Source organism: Chiloscyllium plagiosum, chromosome 25, assembly GCF_004010195.1.
Source record: "Chiloscyllium plagiosum isolate BGI_BamShark_2017 chromosome 25, ASM401019v2, whole genome shotgun sequence".
NCBI classification, from domain to species: domain Eukaryota; kingdom Metazoa; phylum Chordata; class Chondrichthyes; order Orectolobiformes; family Hemiscylliidae; genus Chiloscyllium; species Chiloscyllium plagiosum.
The window spans coordinates 3,280,791-3,299,982 of NC_057734.1; the positions used below are offsets into that span (position 1 = coordinate 3,280,791).

A 19,192-nucleotide genomic window follows, 5' to 3' on the forward strand; every position below is an offset into this window, starting at 1 on the left:
AGAAGCTGGAGAGAGGGTAGTCTGAGAATGGTGCGTGGCAGTATTAGTTACTTAGCCTCTTCAGAAGAGCTACCAATGCATCAAATGATGTGAGGACAGCAGAGGAGGACAGACATCCCGTACCTACCTACCAGCTGGCTAGTCAGATGTATCCACTCCTCAACTTCTGGCAAGCTATTTTGTCCCCAGACCAGAGTGACAAACTGACCAGATGGGCACAGACTTTTGATAGCCTTCCAGCACTCCCACCCTTTTCCAATTACCAAGAAACCCCAAAACCTCTTTAAAGAATTGACAGCCTCTACTTACTACCAACTGCTTACCCCTTGCAGTAAAAGCCCCTTTTACTTATTTCCTACTTGTTGATATAGCAACTTCAATCCTGACTTTTCCTCCCTTGAAAATGAAATTAATGTTCAAAACACAAGTGTATATAGTATTCACAACACAAAATAAGACCATTTTAATCAATGGATCTCTCTGGTGTTCAAACTCAATAAGCATCTATTTACTTTATCATGCACAGTCAAAAAAAAAAACTCTCTTCCTTTCCCCCGGCTCATGTGCTCATCAAGCTTCCCCTTAAAAATATCTATGTTATTTGCCTCAACCACAGCAACATGGTCAGATTTCGAAGCTCCTTGGATGCTGCCTGAACTGCTGTGCTCTTCCAGCACCACTAATCTAGAACATGAATTTCAAAGTCCAGATCTGACTACAAACATATTCAATGTCAAATAAACCAGTATGTGTAACACTTTTGTCTTTTTTTAAAAAAAGGTTTAAAATTACTTGACAATGGTTCAACATTCCAGACACAGTAAAATAAATACAGTATACGGAAATATTCCCTAACAACTGAATTTATCTTTTGCATAACACCTCACCCTTGATAACGATTATTTGAAACATTCAAGCAAAGCCAGTTGTTAAAAATGAATGATGCATAATGCTGCAGCTTGCATTTAATTTCCTTAAATAATAAGACTCAAAAGCATACAAAATACATGCACAAAGATAAAGTGGAAAGCCTTAAAGGGATCGAATGTCCAAAGTTAGCTGGATATATGCAACCTTTTTTTTTAAGAACTGTTGAAGTCACAATAATAGAATCTAAAATCGTAGTGAGTTTACAGCACAAGAGGAAATTATTCACCACACTGTCTCTACCAACTTCTTGCAAACCCTACATTTCGATTAGTACCTTTGACAACCTCAGGAAATCCCAAAACACGTTTTATTTTTCGAAATGTAGACACTATTACAATGGAGGAAACAAGGCAGTCAATTTGCAAACACCAAGTTCCAAAGAAATAACAAAGCAATAATGACCAGTTAATTTTTTAAAGAAGTGTATTATTGGTTTATGGGATGTGGGCATCTCTAGTGAGTATCTCTATTGATGCCCATCTCAAATTGCCCCAAAGATGGTGATGAGCTCCCTCCTTGAACTGCTAGTCTTTGGGATACAGGGACACCCTGCTGCTGTTTGATAGTAATTTCCAGGATTTTTACCCAGCAGTGAAGAAACAATGACAGTTTCAATTCAGGATGATGCACACTTTGGGAGGGAACTCGCATCAGGTGCTGCTCCCGTGCAAAAACTGCTCTTGACTTTCAAAACTGAGAAGTCTTGTTTGGAAGAGGCATCGTGAATTACAGCAGTGCATTTTGCTGCCACTGTGCACTGGTGGTGAAGGGAATGGGTGAACATTGGAAGGTGGTGGATACGGTGCCAGTCAAGCAGGCTGCTTTGACCTGAACGGTATTGAACTACTTGAGTGTCATTGGAGTCACTCTCAGAGTCCTAGAGTCATCGAGATGTACAGTATGGAAATAGACCCTTCGGTCCAACCCATCCACGCCGACCAGATATCCCAACTCAATCTCGTCCCACCTGCCAACACCCGGCCCATATCCCTCCAAACCCTTCCTATTCATATACCCATCCAAATGCCTCTTAAAGTTGCAATTGTACCAGCCTCCACCACATCCTCTGGCAGCTTGTTCCATATACTTATTACCCTCTGTGTGAAAAAGTTGCCCCTTAAGTCTCTTTTACATCTTTCCTCTCTCACCCTAAACCTAAGCCCTCTAGTTCTGGGCTCCCCGATCCCAGTGAAAAGACTTTGTCTATTTATCCTATCCATGCCCCTCATAAATTTTAAAACTTCTATAAGGTCACCCCTCAGCCTCTGATGCTCCAGGGTAAACAGCCCCAGCCTGTTCAGCCTCTCCCTATAGCTCAAATCCTCCAACCTTGGCAACATCCTTGTAAATCTTTTCTGAACCCTTTCAAGTTTCACAACATCTTTCCGATAGAAAGGAGACCAGAATTGCACGCAATATTCCAACAGTGGCCTAACCAATGTCCTGTACAGCTACAACATGACCTCCCAACTCCTGTACTCAATACTCTGACAAAGAAAAGAAAGCATACCAAACGCCTTCTTCACTGTCCTATCTACCTGTGACTCCACTTTCAAGGAGCTATGAACTTGAACTCCAAGGTCTCAGAGACAAATGGAGAGTATTCCATTGCACTTCTGGCTCCTGCTTTCAAGATAATAGACAGGAACTGGGGAGATTGAAGACAAGCTACTCACTGCAAAATTCCTAGCCTATGACCTGCTCTTCCTGTTACAGTATTTGTATGGTCAGTCCAGTCCACTTTCTCAACCATAGTAACTGGAGGATCTTGGTTGTTAGTATTCAGCAATTAGATTCAGTGGAGAGAGTTGTTGCTTGGCAATTGTGTGGCACAGGTTAACCTGTTCTGGAGATGTTGATCGAGGAATAAAATATATTGATGAGATTTGAGAGTGATTAAGCATGAGTTTGAGGAGTACTCGAGTTGGCACGGCTTTGTCAAGTGGAGGACATGCCTGACAAATCTGTTAGAATTCTTTGGAGGAGATAATGAGCAAGTTAGACAAAAGGAGAGCTAGTGGATATGGTGAACTTGGATTTTAAGAAGGCCGTTGACATGGTGCTACACAGGATGCTGCTAAGTAAGAGCCTCTAGTGTTCGGGGCATGGATAGAAGATTGGTTGACCAGCAGAAGGCAGAGAGTGGTTATAAAAGGATCTTTTTTTGGATGGCAGCCAGTGAATCATGGAGTTTTGCAGGGGTCAGTGCTGGGACCACAACTATTCATATTATACATTCACAATCTGGACAAAAGGAACTGAGGGCATAAAAGCAAATTACTGCGAATGCTGGAATCTGAAACCAAAAAAGAGAAATGCTGGAAAATCTCAGCAGGTCTGGCAGCATCTGTAAGGAGAGAAAAGAGCTGACGTTTCAAGTCTAACAGACATTTTGTCAAAGCTGAGGACATTATTGCTAAGTTTGCGGATGACACAAAGATAAATGGTGGGACAAGCAGTGTTGAGGGAGCAGGAAGGATGGGACAGCTGGAGAGTGGGCAAAGAAGTGGCAGATAGAATACAGCATGAGAAAGAAAGAAGTTAAGCACTGTGGTAGGAAGAATGGAGGTGTAAACTATTTTATAAATGGAGAAAGGCTTCAGAAATCTGAAGGGACTTGAGAATTCTGTTCAGGATTCTCTTAATGTTAACAGCTAGGAAGGTAAATGCAATGTTACCATTCATTTCAAGAGAGGTAGAATACAAGAGCAGAGATACACTGCTAAAGATGTGTAAGGCTCTGGTCAGGCTACATTTGGAATATTGAGAGCAGTTTTGGGGCCTGTGTCTAAGGACCTATATACTGGTGTTGGAGGGGATCTAGAGGAGGTTTGAATGACCCCATGACTGGAGGGCCTGTCATGAGGAGCAGTTGAAGACACTGCGTCTGTATTCGATGGATTTTAAAAGGATGAAGTAGGGGTTCTCATTGAAACTTACAGAATACTGACAGGCTAGATAGAGTAGACATGGAGATGTTGTTTCCACAAGCAAGTGACTATGACCTGAGGGCACAGCCTCAGAATGATGGGATAATCCTTTAGAACCCAGATGAAGAGGAATTTCTCCAACCCAGAAGATAGTGAATCTGTGGAATTCATTGTTGTGGAAGGCTGTGGAAGCCAAATCATTGAATATATTTAAGACAGAAATAGATAGGTTCTTGATTAGTAAGGGGATCAAGGGAGAAGGCGGGAGAATGGGGTTGAGAAACGTCTCAGTCATGGTCAAATGGCAGAGCAGACTCAATAGACCAAATGATACTCCTGTATCATATATAGGCCTCATATAGGCCCAGGACAACACACAGAACATGGTCTGCTCCTTATTGAAATAGGTGAAAGTGGAAGATTCCTTAACCCTAAGGGCAGACAGGGCCTTAGCGCAGCTTTTCATTGCGAGGAGAGGAGATGCACAGCCAGACATCACCACTGTATATTTGGAAAGGGATGTTGTGTTTCTGAACAATGATCATGAAGAAAAAGAACCAGCTAGAGCAGGATGGTGTGTTCAACCATTCAACCGAGGGCGACTATCCCTTCAAATGCTCAGGCTTCTCTTTTTCAACTCACTTTCCTCTTTGACATTGTTTAAAACATGCCTCTGCAAATAAGTGTTTGGTCATCTGCCTTAATATTTTCTCATGTGGACTGGTGCCTGGTTTGGCATTGTCCTGCAAAGCACCTTGGAGTATTGTATCATATTGGAAAGGGCTATATAAATACATTTTGTTGTTGTAAAATGATTAAAGCTTACTGAAGCTCGTCTCTGTTTCAAATATTGGATTATTTTTAAGATTGAAATATTCCTATTACAAGAGGGTGTTGTCTCAACTGCCACCAACTTCTGGTGACAAAGCAGGGCAAGTTCTAACAATTCTCTTGTGTAAAAGACAACTTTTCTAACCTCCTAACAGTTTGAAGAGGTGCTTTTACATCGCATGTCACTACAGTACCATGGCAAAGTAGCTAATCAGCTGCTGGGAAGGGCAAAATCAACCAGAGGACATTGCCTTTCCCTATTTACTCTTACCAGAAGATCTTAGACTTTGACAACAGAATATATTAAACATGTTTTTTGAATTCTCTGGAGGCAGCAAAAAGAAAACCCAGCACCTCAAATCTTTTCTCAACTATAGGTTCCCATGCCAGACATCATCCTTCTGGTGAATCACTCTCTGGTTTAAATGCCCTTTAAATGGATGCACAGTATTTCTTAAAAAAAAAGTGCATTAGACTATAATTTAAAAAAAGATTTCCATGTACTAAACCTCATTCTAAATTACGAAAAGATTAACATCTCAAGCATATCTGTGAACAACCTAATGATTGAATTGTTCCTCATCAACATTTTCACACTTCACTGAAAGCACAATTACAAAGAGGCTGCTCTTTAACTTGCATTGCCATGTTCTGAAAGTAGCACAAGTTTGATGCAGCCTTTGAACTGAACCTGCTGTCTCCATCTTCCAAGGCAAAGATAGCATGATGGAACACCAAAAGCAGCTATATACTGGTGTAGTCTTGCCATCAAGTCACATTTTTCCCTCCCATATGAAGTATGCTTGCTTGCATATTGTAGCTCATGTATTTTTGACAGCTTGAATCTCTCATATGCAGCAATTTAAAAAAAATCCGTGTGCCAAGTGGGTTGGATTCAAGTAGCCCATACTCAGTCCTTTGGATACAGTGAGGTCAAGAAATATTGCTGAGAATCTCAATGTGAGCCCAATTGATTTTCTCACTTGGAAGTCCAATGTTCTTAAAGGAAAACTCAAAAAGGTTAAGGAAATAGCTCACTGTAATAACCTGAAAACTATTTTTGCCTGATGTATGCAAACTATTTACTACCTGATAATTACTACAGTATTTCAAAAGCGTTTTACCTGGGGCCATGTAGAAAATAACCCATGAATATAATCGCACAAACAAAAACCAAGAAATTTGACGCTATCAGTCTCATTCCTTTTGAAAGGTGTCTTGGCTCGAACTATTTGCAGATTCACCGAAGGAATCAGTCTTAAAAACCCATCAATTGATGTGGTTTCGTTACAATTCTAATCTGAATGCTGTTATTTTTCAGAAATGCAGGAGTGTTGCAAGTTAATGTAACCTTGCAAAAGTAAAGTATTCCTTCAATCATTCATTGCCTACCAACTCCCTAAATAAACCCTCACTGATTCACGGGATACTGCAAAGCAAAGGCTTCACACCTTTCCTTTTAAAAAAAAAAGTTAGGTATAAATGGATCTCCAACTAAAGGGGATGGGACGGAGTCAACATTTGACTACAACTGCCAGCCTTATTTCTAAGCTGCTGTCAAAAAAAGACATTTAATTACAGAAGCGCCTGTTTTAAAAAATTCTCAAGGTCAAGGACCAGGCTCGCAGGAAAGTAGTCTGACACAGAACAAACAGCCAAGAGGCGAGTCCGCTAGAATATAAGTGTTTTATTCCCCGCAGCGTCGCCACAACCAGGTCTCGTACTTACAACGGGTCTGGTTTATACTCACTCTACGTGTTACCGGAACTGGGAGCCGTCAGTTCTCGTACAGCGGTTGCCAACAACCCACGCTCGGCGGTTAAACGCAACCCCGGAGCAGACTCTACCGAACTGGAGACTTTTCCAGCTGATATACTCTTTTCGAGATCTAAACATTCATGTGAACAGCAGAGTAAGGCTGAAAAACACATTCCATTCTGGTCACATACAGATAAGAAGATTCACACGGGAAGGTGTGTAATAAGATTCACACGGGACTAAGCGACACCTTCCATTTTCGGTTAGATTCACACATGTATTGGGACACAATTTTAACCCTTTCACCACATTCCACTGCTTGGCCCAATACATGTGTTACATTATGATTCACACATGTATTGGGACATAATTTTACACCACAGCGCCTCTGGGCCAATTTTAATTTTCCTCCTTCTTGGTTCAGATCCAGTTGATGAAAACAACAACTTGTTTTAAAACAGACAGATGATAGCTGCTTATATATTAGGCTGAGGCTGCAATGGTACAACCATAAAGCCCTCTTTCTCCAGTGGCAACATCAATTATTTACTGGGATTGGAGTGATGCATTTGTTTTTTTATGGTCTACATCCCTGAACAAAGCCACCTAACGTTAGCGAGAGCTGTAATGCTCAAGTCCAGCAGCACTTGTAATAACTTCAAGGCATTTTTGCAGTCATAGACAAAGCATTGCACTGGAGAAGAAAGCTGTCGGTGCTCAATATTCTTGAATCTGATCACATCTGCCTTTTGAATGTTGTTAACACAATCCTGGTCCAACTTGAACCATAAATCAGTGGACTTTACATTGCATTTAACAACTTGATTGTTGCACAGGAAACTTATACAAATATCTAGTGAAATATTAAGACTGTTCAATGCTGACAAAAAAAAAGGATGCACTGCGCATTTAGATGGACTAAAAACATACCACAAAATGCAAAAAATCATCGTCATACAAGGCATCACCTTTAACTCTCCAAGTTTTGCTACCTCATCTGCCTAGAGTGATGGCATTTCTGCCCTTTTGCAGCAGCCCAACTTGGCCAATTTTGTACCCTGTTCCCACCATTGTACCAAAGAGAATCATCATAATAAAGAGGCAAACTGCACAGAGTAATTTGTATGTCTATTACCTGTGCTTCTCAGGATTAAATCCTGGACATATTTGGAGAAAGACAAGCGAAAATTTTGTGCGCGTTTTACCTTAATAAATAAGTTGTTAGTTATCTAAAATGCCACATGAGAAAGCACGCAGCTTGCAAACTGGAGAAAAAAAAAATAAACTCCCAAAACAGTGCTGCTGGAGAATAAGGAAAAAAAATCCTGCAAAGTTATCTTGATTTTAATTATTGCACCACTGACGGCTGCCTTCTTTTTATTAGACCCTAAAGTTTGTAATTTCCACCTTAAACCTCTCCACTCCACCATCTTGCTGTCCTCCTTTCAGTCTTTCCTGAGAACTCACCTTTTTGACCAAGCTTTAGATCACCTGACCCAATATCTCCTTGTATAACTCGCTGTTATATTTGATTTTATATTTTCCTGTGAAGCACCTTGGGAACCTAGATTTATACAATACCTTCAATGTAATAGAAGTTATTGTAACGTAAATCCATATTTATGCCATTTTAAACTGGAAAATGTATTTTTACATTTCTATCCAATTAAGGTAACCCATGACCAGCCAAACAGTGCTATACAGTAAAGTAATATTAAATGTAAATAAAATCCATAATGACAAGAAATTAAGTAACAGAGTTCACCACATTCTATATAATGGACTGCTTTAGAAGATTCAATGGAGTCTGGCAGCGTCCCAGGAAGCGTGGAGCAACAGCAACATGAAACTGAACCACACAGATGTCCTCCTTACTGAAGGAAGTATATTCTTGCCTTGGAGACATTGCGCTGAGGGTTTCTAAGACTGATTCCCGGAATAAAAGAATTCGCCTGCAAGAAGTTATCAAGCCTAAAATTTAAAGGCTACCAGGCAATCTCACTGAAACATGATTTTTTTTTTTTTAAATGCAGATGCACAGATTCCCCAGCTGTGGAGTCTAGAACTAGGGGCCAGAGTCTCAGAATGAGGGATTCATCATTTAGGACTGAAATGAGAAGAACTCTCTTTATTCATAAAACTTCAGGATATTTTATCCAAGATCGCTGAAGATGGTCAATCATGGAGTATACTTAAGGAGACCAGAGCTGTATATTTCAGTGTTAAAAGGGGTTTAATGGATATTGGGATTGTGTGGGAGCGTACTGTCAAAACTATAGATCAGCCATGATCTTATTGAATGGTTCAAAGGACATTTGTTAAAAAATATATTTGATGAGGCAGTTGCGAGTCTGCCTTTCACTGCCTAACCCCAACAGGAGCAGCAGCAAAGGTGTAGTATAAATGGCCAAACCAAAACACCTCAAGCAGCATATTGCAAATCTTGAACACTCACTGCATGAAAAACATTATTCTTTTAATCACCCTTGGTTTTTTTTTGGTGAACTGCTTTAAATAAAAGTCCTCTGGTTTTTGACCCTTCTGTCAATAGGAACTGTCTACTTCAATTGAACTCCTCACAATTTTAAACACTTGGATTAACTCTTCTCTCAAAAGGTTCTCTAAGGAAATCTTTAACTACTCCAATCTAACCACAGAAGACCCTCATCCTGGGAACTTAATCTCTTCTGTACTAAAGCCTTCACACCTCATCAAGCTCATTCTTCTCTCTAAATCCCCTCCAACATTCTCCCCTCCTCTACTCAAGGCAGTGACGCACACCGAGGTATGGTCCCATGATTCTTGAAGGAAACCATTAATTACGGGTAATCAGAGACAGGAGTATCAACCGAGTCAGACATTTCAATCAGAGGCACTTTTGCACAGAATCACTGGATTACAACCCTGACAGACAGCCCAATATGATTCTACCCAACTTGTCTAGCCTGACCCCCAGAGATTCTATTTCATTCTCACCCACAAGATGCACTGCAGTAATTCACCACAAATCCTTAGACAGCACCTTCCAAACCTTCGTCACTTCCATTTGGAAAGACACAGGCAGCAGATACATAGGAACACCACCCTCTGCAAGTTCCGCTCAAAAGCTACTCACTAACATGACTTGGAATTATATTGCTATTCCTTCAATGGCACTGGATAAAAAGCCTGAAATTCTCTCTTAAGGGATTGTGGGTTTACTAACAGCACATAAACTGTAGTGTTTCAAAGCAGCAGCTCACTACCACCATCTCAAGGGCAACTAGGGATGGGCAATAAATCACAGTCAGTGAGCCCTGGCCAGTGATGTCCATGACTAAATAAAATATAAACAGGTAGGTCTCCTACATACGAACACCCATTCAACACACCTTAGCTTTTAGCTCCTTCAACTAGAATAAACTAGCAATTTGGTAAAAACAATGACTGCAAATGTTGGAAACCAGATTCTGGATTAATGGTGCTGGAAAAGCACAGCAGTTGAGGCAGCATCCGAGGAGCAGTAAAATTGAATTTTCGGGCAAAAGCCCTTCATCGAACCGTCGATTTTACTGCTCCTCGGATGCTGCCTCAACTGCTGTGCTTTTCCAGCACCATTAATCCAGAATCTGGTTTCCAACATTTGCAGTCATTGTTTTTACCAAACTGCAGTTTGCCATCTCTATCAAATCCTACACCATTCAACTGCAGTAATCAATGGCCAGTCTAACTTGTTGGAGAGCACAGTAAAATTAAAACTTTCCCAGAAATTAAATACATTTGTCCACTTTAGAATGTTGCTAACATGAAGCAACACAAGGTAGGTACAGTCAAATTAAACAATTGGTCAGGCACATTATTTCCTCATTCAGGACATTGTCCTGTTATAAGCCAGGGAAAAAAAAAACTAATATGAGGTAGATGGTTCCAATTTAGGTATAAATTCAACACCAGATGTGCACAGATTTGAGACAGGCAATGCTTGCAAACTGAATCTATTGAGGTCCCACCCAAGTGACATCTAGTGGATCCGTTTTCAAAGAAAGTCATAAAAAGTATGTCAGGCACCGATTAAGTGTAAGTATAGGAATAAAATTGTTAAACAAAGAAAAATGTTATGCCATATGGTGACGAGATGCTGTTTGGGTGCAAGCTACCTTTAGAAGTTTAATTATTCCCACTTACTAGGATTTTCATTTGAGCAGTAAAATAATGGAGCTGGGATGATTCACAGCTAGGGGATATCAGTGGATCATATCCTGTTACTAATAGGAGAAGAGATGTCTTTTTAATATTACAGGAAATGATAAATAATCTCAATTATGTTCCGGGATCAAATGTTAAAGCAAGGTTCCATCTGCTCTTTCTTGGATGGATCTTAAAAATCCAACACTATTCTGAAGAGTCAGGGAGCTCTTGAAAGGGCACTAACATGCATTCCTCAATCAATATCACAAAAGCAGATTACCTTTGTCATTTATCTCATTGCTGTTCATGGGAATACAACTGCATACAATCCAGCTGTTGTTCCTACATGACAGAAGTGACCAAACTTCAGAAGTAATTCATTATCTGTAAAGCACACTGAGATACACAGAAATCAAGACAGGCTTAACAGCAACACAAATCATTCTTTTCGTTCAAGTGCCTCAAATCCTCATCTGCTCTCCTCTCCTGAATGAGCAGACCCTCAGTAGGACAGATGGTATTTAACCAAAGCCATCTCGCTTTCAAGTTTCTGCTACGTCAGGAAACATAGGCAAGCTTTTTAGCAAAGGAACTGTTACCTGGAGATACATTTTTTAATCTGTTTGATCATGGGATGTGAATGAAATTGGCAAAACCAGCAATGCTGTCCACCACTAAGTGCCTTTGTATCAAGTGGCTTACTGAATGATCTGAGAGAGTAGTTAAGTTACCTACATTGCTATGTGTCTGGGGTCACGTGCAGATCAGATAGAGATAGCAGGTTCCCTTCCCTAAAGCACTTTAAATGAATCAGGTGGGTTTTGAAGACAATTGACAGTTCCATGGTCATGAGATTAGTTTTCATTTCCATCAATCCTATTTAGATTCTGCAAGTTATCATAATGGGATCCAAACCAGTTTCCTCAGAACCTGGGTTGCATGATAACTTGTCACGTGAGGTTACTACTGCACCACCAGCTCTTCAGTAGAGTATTTGTAAGCATTATGGAAGTAACTGGATATATCTTTGATAAAAATGATTAGCCTCCCATGTGTATCATCCCAAGAGATAAAAACTTGGCACATTGTCTACTATCAACGGTTGTCACGGCTAATTCAGTAAAATTTAGTCAGATTCATCAGTGCTGATCTTAAAGAAAAACCTGATACACACTGTGGTGGTGGACTAAAATAAATCTAATGTCTCTCAGGATGCTTCACATAAAATAACTTACTTTTGAACCACTGCTGATGTTGACACAGTACTAATAGTGAAACACATTAAAAAAAAAATTGGTTTCCCCCTTCTGCCCCAACACTTAGCTGCTCAAATTCACACACAAGACTCCCGTAAACAAGCTTCAGAAACCTTGGACATATTGACAGTATTCCACTGCACTTCCTTCCCCATTAAATTAATGAAACAATAAATCATTGGATGACAACAGTAGATTTCTTCATGTTAGGAAATCTTCCAACTTGTCACGAGGCAGTGGGTTCAATTCCAAATCCAATATTTGGATGCAGTACATTTTTTTCTGCAGCCCCTTTTGAATTGCAAAAAGAAAAAGAATACATATACACTACTACGCTCCAGGCCTTAACGGAATCTGCATATTCCTGAGTGGGACGTATTCAACGTAGAGACACCTGAAGTCAGTTTGCATCTGTGCAAATGTTAACCTAAAGGCCTACTAATTTAGTGATCAGTTAGCAGAGGTTCAAAGCCAATGGTCAAACAACACGACTGGGGCAATGGTCATTCCCTGTAAAATGTTATCAACAAAAGTAAAGTGGCACTTCATTGCTTACTGGGATACGTGGACTGGAAGTCAATTTGATTTAAATGAAACATCTGCGTTTTACTGTTCTTTTCAGGAGGAGCCCAAGTGAGCAATGCTGTTGCTTACAGAATTCTATAGATATTACAAGTATCAGATAGCAATGCAGAGGGATGCGTATGCCACAGGTTCAACTCCCACCCCAGCTGCAGTCACTATGAAGGCTCCACTCTCCCACCGGAGGCTTGGCGGCTCTCAAGTTCACTTCATCACCAGCCACCTCTCTCTCTAATGAGGGGGCAGCCTATGGTCCTCTGTTGGCCTTCACAATCACGTGGCCCATCCTACCACTGCTAACTCTTGAAAAGAGGTATCCAAGTAGACCCACTCCTCCATTCTTTCCCAACAGCATCCTAATTTCTCACTCTCCATTCAAGTACAGGATTTCATTTGAGTATAATGACTAAATCTGTTTCAAAGACCCTTTCAGAAGTATACAGTCAAAAGTAATCGCTCCATATAGCTAGCAAGCAGGGTGCAATAAAATGAATGATTGCCACTGCCATTTTAAAAAAAAAATGGAAAGTGAGGGAATTTCGCATTCTGCGTGAGATTACAAAATTTTACTGGGGAGTGTGGCCTATTTGGTTTATGCTCAGGTGCTTAAAGAGGTCAGCTTGCAAATTCTATTTTGGAACTGGGGTATGAGAGATAGAGTAATTTTGTGGAGCTGTCAGCATGGCGCGGCGGGGGGGGAAAAGAGAGGTTTGGAATTATCTAGCAATATTTTATTTTCTTCTGCCATTTTTTTCCTTTTTATAAAAAAGGATTTGTTCAGCCATTGGAAATATAAACAGGAAACAAGTAGCAGACCTGTTGGCATCTAAACACATAAAAGGATAGGTTAGTGGACGCACCTACTATGTTTCCTCAGGAATAGTTGCCTTAGAGGGGGTTACAGCACAGATTAACTACAATGATACCAGGGCTTAAAGGATTACTTTATGAGGACAAGTTGCATTCACTTGACATGATCCTTTTGAAGTTAGAACTGTGCTTCCCAAACTTTTTCCCCACTGTGACTCCATTTCGAGGTGAGATCTGGGAGACCTATGGCCTGTTAGAGGAGGAGAACAATCCTGTTGCATCTTGATTAGAGCTCTGCCACAGTTGTTATTTTCTCTGAAGTTGTGACACCAAATTTGGGAGGTCCTCGGTTAGAAGCTTGGATTGTGCGAGTGTGCAGTGGTGTGTAGTATTGATCCAATTGGGTGTTTAATGTGACACTGGGATTTGCTTGGGGGGGGGGGGGAATAGGATAAAGGAAGTGGGAGATGGTTTTAAAAGATTTTATTTACCTGGGAGTGAAATTCTGAAGCATTTTCCACATGGAGAATATTGGAAATCCAAAATCTGTGAACTTTTCAAGACTAATCTCAATAGGTTTTTGAGAGATGAGCCTAACAAGAGATATGGAATAGAAGCAGGTCAATGGAATAGTGTACAGATGCGCCAAGGCCAGATTGAACCTGCTCCATCATTCATCAGGCTGATAGGAAAAGGAGCTAGCCAATGTTCCGAACATCCAAAATACTAGCCATTATTTTCGCCAGCTGCAAATGTACCAAGCATTGCCAGTATGCATCAATTCTAATTCACTCTTATGTTTAGTTCAGAGTAGCACAGTCTAGCAAAAGGAAAGATATCTGGTTTGAACTGACAAAACTGCCTGCTGTTCCCCCCAAAAAATAATTATTTGGACATCACTCCTACAAAAAAATTTGCCACTTTCAAACAAAAAAAAATTACACTGGTTGTAAATACGAATGTCAGTTTGCAGTTCATATCAGGTGTAGTATTTATTGAAAATATGTTCATTAATGATACCCAATGATACACAAAGTGCCAGCAGTTTAATTTCAGAAGCATGCTTTTGTAAAGTTAGATTCACAGAAAAAGGTAGTTAATTCGAAAAGAAATGTAAATGGCAAATTAGCTGGGTTACTCCCTTTCCTTGCAATGCTTATTAATAAACAGTAACAAACAACAGCAGGAAAGGTATGTTGCTTAGAGAAACACAACAGCAAGCACAGGTAGTATAAAAATCTTAAAATGCTGTTCTCTCTGTTACTCTTAAATCTGTTGCACTGATCCAAAAACTGAACAGAGTTGCAAATAGATGAACTTGCCAATATTCACAAACACATACGTACACTCCTACTTTAATTTAATATTTGCGGAAATGTTTTAAAACCAGTCAGCTTTTAGTGATGCCTCACACTGCAACAATCTTATTTTAAAGCACACAGCAATCAAAATGAGATGATAACTTTCAAACATTTTAAAAATTTTCTGGATTTGACTTTTAGAAAAGCTTTCAATTATTTTGTTGTCGGTGTGTCTTTTGCAGGGGGATGACAACAAAGTAACTTTAATGGGTTTTCCCACAAGACATGTTACAGTAGATGAAACTCAGAGCGGAGCAGAAGTCAATACTCCATGTAGCAATTCACTGAATTATTCAATCAAAAACGCAGAACAAATTTCTGACTGTGCACAGTCTTATACAAGGTGCATCTTATCCCAAGAGTATGGATTAAAAAAAAACATCTGAAGTGAAAATTCCAATTTGATTTTTTTTAAAATGGCACATGTTCAGGATTTATTATTAAAATCTTGTTTTATTTATGAATTGATTGATTGATTGATTGCGCCTGTAGCACTGCACACAGGACAACCTAACACATCATGTCGTAGAAAGAGCCAATTAGTGATCCTTCAATAAATAGTCATCTCTTGATTCAGAGTTCCAAAGTGTAAAGTTTAACTTTTATTGCAAATTATTCAGCCTCAAAAAAGTGTGCTCAACCTCATAATTTTACAAATTTAACAAGAGTTTCAAAATTTTTCCCCAGGAGAAAGTCATCTAACGTACACTCAGTTATGATATACAGAGTGAAAAAAAGCAGCTTGGTTACACATCCTTATGGAGATCGAAGCAATGAAAAGTGATTTGTGAGAACTGAAACAATATTTGGATATAGGGTTGAAATGGTGCTTTCATCCTAATCCTTTACATTGAAACAAAAACCAATCATCTCTTACTGAAGTTTACATTTAATGAGATAGCAATAAAACTTGGGTTTGCAATTAAATATTTTTCACATTAGATACAAATCATTAAGTGCTACGTTTTAGTTTTAACAAGCACATACAAATGTTTATTTCCCCAAGTCTCATAGAAAAATTAATTTTAAAAAGGCATCCTCAGAAAATTCTTATTTTCAACAGCTATTCTCCAAGTTTGCACCATTCTACAGTAACCTAAAGTTCTGAATTCCTCTCACAGCTATAAATGCTGATTTTGCAGTATTGAATATTGATATTTATGGTCACACATTTCTGCAACTAAAAATATATTTTTTAAAAAGCATAGCAACACTGACCCAGACAATATGAAAGAGTAGTTGAAGGACGATTTACTGTTGTTACTTCTGTGGGAAATTAAATCTTACTATTGAAACTATATTAGTTTCATGTCCCACAAGGTTAAAGAGGCACCCATATTAGTGAGATACTTTGGCCAAAGATCTGATTAAGCGAGTAATCTGTATCAAGGTATTATACACAAGCTGCCCTTTAGCCAAGAAACCAGGGTTAAACTGACTTGAGAGATAATTGAATTTAATAATTTTACCTTCTGAGTGGCATTGTCTATTCCCCTAGCGATGTAATGTGTGCGCTACAGAAGACAACTCAAAAGCGGCGGGCGGGCGGGGGAAGGGAGGTGGAGCAGGAAAACGGGACAAGATTTCTCCGAATTGAGCAATTTATATACATCCTTAAAAAAAAGGAACAATGTAAGCATTCGATTGCAATGTTCTGTATAGAGAATGTTTCGTTTTATACTTAAAACCACCGCTGCCATTCGGAGATTAAAAAAAATTCCAGTGTACTTAACGTTAAAAAAAACGTACATTTTTTAAAAAATCTGTATCGGCAGATTGGAAACAGGCAATGGAAAACATACGAAGCAAGAAAAGTTTATACTTGAAGCTTTTTCTGATCAATACTTGCTTTGGACGATGGCGCTCACTCCAGCTCCAGCAAATTGTCCGTCATAGATTTCAATTAAAAAACACATTGTTTCAGTCAGAAAATGAATAATCTCCAAATTTTCAACTGCATTTGATCGATTTTCAATCATGCAGAGAAAAAAAGGGGGGAAGAAGTGGAATGGAATGTCTCTCGGTCGGTGGGGAGGGAACGGGGTAAATGAAAGGGGGGGGTGGGGGTGGGGGGAAAATGCTCTTCCGTTCAACAACAGGGTTAGCAAAGAAACCGAGGACACGATGACCACAGCTTGCCAAGCTGGTATTACTGGCTTCAGGAGTAGGCACAACACAAGAGATAGGATCCTGCACTTTTACTGACACCAATTCACAGAACGGAGCAAACCTTCAGCCGCCCTAAAGCCGACACCCCGACCCCGCCGCAAGCAGAAAGGAGCAGACCGGACCAGAGAGAGAGAGAGAGAGAGAAGCAAAGTTGGAAAGGATACCTTGAGACATCCGCCAGGTTTTCAGTGTACCACACCAGGTCTCATCTCACAGTCTTTCCACCGCCATCTTGCTAGCTAGTGACGTTGGTATCTCACCCCTGACCCAATATTTGAATAGAAGCCAAGAGCAAAAAAAAAGAGGGAGAAGGAGAAACACACACATAGGAGGTTGGAGGCAGGAAGAGAGGAGACGGAGAGAGAAACGTCTGTGCCAGTTGGACAACATGAGACGCTGACACCCTGATCTGCAAATGTTGCAACTTTCCTCAATTGATCAACATTGTTACGGCTTAGAAATATTGCTACTTAGTATCAAATTTGGGGTTGTTTATTGTTACTTTGTATTCCCGGGGACTGAGGACTGAAACAACATTGAAATTATAAATGTATAGGCTTCCTTCCCCACCCCCCATCACACCACACCACACTCTTATTAATTTTATTCAGTTCTACTCATGGAAGAACTTCACTTCCCAAGGGCAAGGCAGCTGCAATGTACCATTCATGCCATGACCTGCATATTTCTTTTGCGTTTAGCAATCCTGTGCCACAGGCTGTTTGGAACAAAAAGTGTTCTGGCGTTCTTACATACATGTACAAATTTTACAATGCCCTTTAAAAAAAATCAAATAAGTAGAGGCATTGCAAGGTTGACCCTCCTGTTTAATTTGCTAAAAGGTTGTTATATACACCAGCAACGCTGAAAAGGGGGGGGGGGGGGTGCAGGGGTAATTGTGCAGAAAGGCTATTGAAGTGCTTACGGTAACAAACAAAAGATAAGCTCACAGATGTTCCCATCGGAAATGAAATCATTGAATCCCCCCCAACCCTTGCAAACCCGCCCATAAGTCGCTTGGATTGGTTGTTTGGGCGCTATGAGTATCTCCGGCTCATATGTATGGTTACAGCCACTATCTGTTACACATCGTCAGCAGTAATCTCACACCGTATTTGGGATAAGTCATTCACCCTTTTATGTTATGCAACACTTCTCTTTTGGTGGCAAAAATTGGTGCCTGCCGCGTGGAATTAACGAGGGGTTGTCGATAGTTTAATCTGAAAAGCACCATCCCTGTCCTAAAACACGTGTGTGTGAGTTCCTGGTGAAAATGCCACCCCCCCATCTCATTCAAGGGAGTAGGGTAGCACTGTGTCCTGAGGAGTACCCATAAAGTGACACGCGTTTTGTGCCCCACTTCCAAAAATCCCCTTTAAGGTAAAAGAAAGTGAGAGAGCGAAATCGTGTGCTGATCAAACTATTCAACCCGTTTCTCTCCAATTTTGTCTTAGCAATGATTCGTCAGAACCGTGCAGCGACAGAATAGTCCCGACAGAATTTCGTTTTGTTTAAACCAATAGCGCCGAAATGCACCCCTATACGCACTAACCGCCCCCAACCCCCAAAGAGCCCACTTTGCCAGAAACACACGAATTCCCTGACACCTTGTGGCTTTCCCGGCAACTGCAGCTGATCACATTGCAACATTTTTGTTCCGAAGTAGCAGAATGTGTTGGGAACGCAGCGGTCCGTCCCCTGGGGATTCGAGTGGCGGTGGTAGGGAGTTAATATAGGGTTAGCTTTGGGCTCTAGGGGAAAAAAAAAGTAACCTAAAAAGGCACTAAAGGTAGCCAAGAGGAAACTGAGGTCAGGAAAGTTCAGATACTGCCAGTCATTCCGACAATCTTGTTAACATGCAGCTAGCCAGGCCCAGTCTTACTATATTCATTTCTACCTTCCCGGGGGCGGAGAGAAATAAAATTCAACAATTTTAGATTTTCAATCTCAGCAAGTTTCTGTCAGACAGCAGACATGAATCCATGTCATCACATCAGAGGCACTGAGACAGGACGTGTGCCTGATGGAGTTTAGCATGGAGATTATCTAATGGGTGAATGCATGGCCAGAAGGCAGGGTGAATGAACAATTGTACTATTTTTGAAGATTTTAGCTTTTATTGTCACGTGTACTCAACTATAGGAGTACACTGAAAAGTGCCTAATGTTACCTCACACTGCACCATCTTAGGTACAAAAATCTTTATTTCTTTTATTACTTTGCATCCAAGTTAAGCATTAAGCATTACAGACCTACATAGAATAAGTAGAAAAAAGATAATAGTTAAGATTAAAGTCCTTCTTAATATAGAGTAGAAAAATAAAGGAATTCATGCAGAAGGTGGTGTGTATATGGAATGAGCTGCCAGAGGAAGTGGTGGAGGCTGGTACAATTACAG

The 19,192-nt window shown here is 40.2% G+C and overlaps 1 protein-coding gene across 8 annotated transcripts in view; it reads right to left on the minus strand.

Moving 5' to 3' along the window:
* Positions 1 to 18,346, minus strand: part of hic2 (hypermethylated in cancer 2) — a 149,230-nt gene extending 130,884 nt beyond the window's left edge. For 3 of the 8 annotated variants that reach the window (XR_006315346.1, XR_006315345.1, XR_006315344.1), the window contains exon 1: positions 16,959 to 18,346. Coding sequence is in view for 2 of the 8 variants with exons in the window: in XM_043715362.1 (XP_043571297.1) it covers positions 13,756 to 13,787 (32 nt within the window). In the remaining 6 variants the exon portion in view is untranslated. Of the gene's footprint in view, positions 1 to 10,896; positions 10,959 to 13,755; positions 13,858 to 16,094; positions 16,124 to 16,958 lie in introns of those variants that run through there. The other 5 variants (XM_043715362.1, XM_043715371.1, XM_043715368.1 and 2 more) reach the window with 5 other exon arrangements.
* Positions 18,347 to 19,192: the final 846 nt, after the last annotated feature.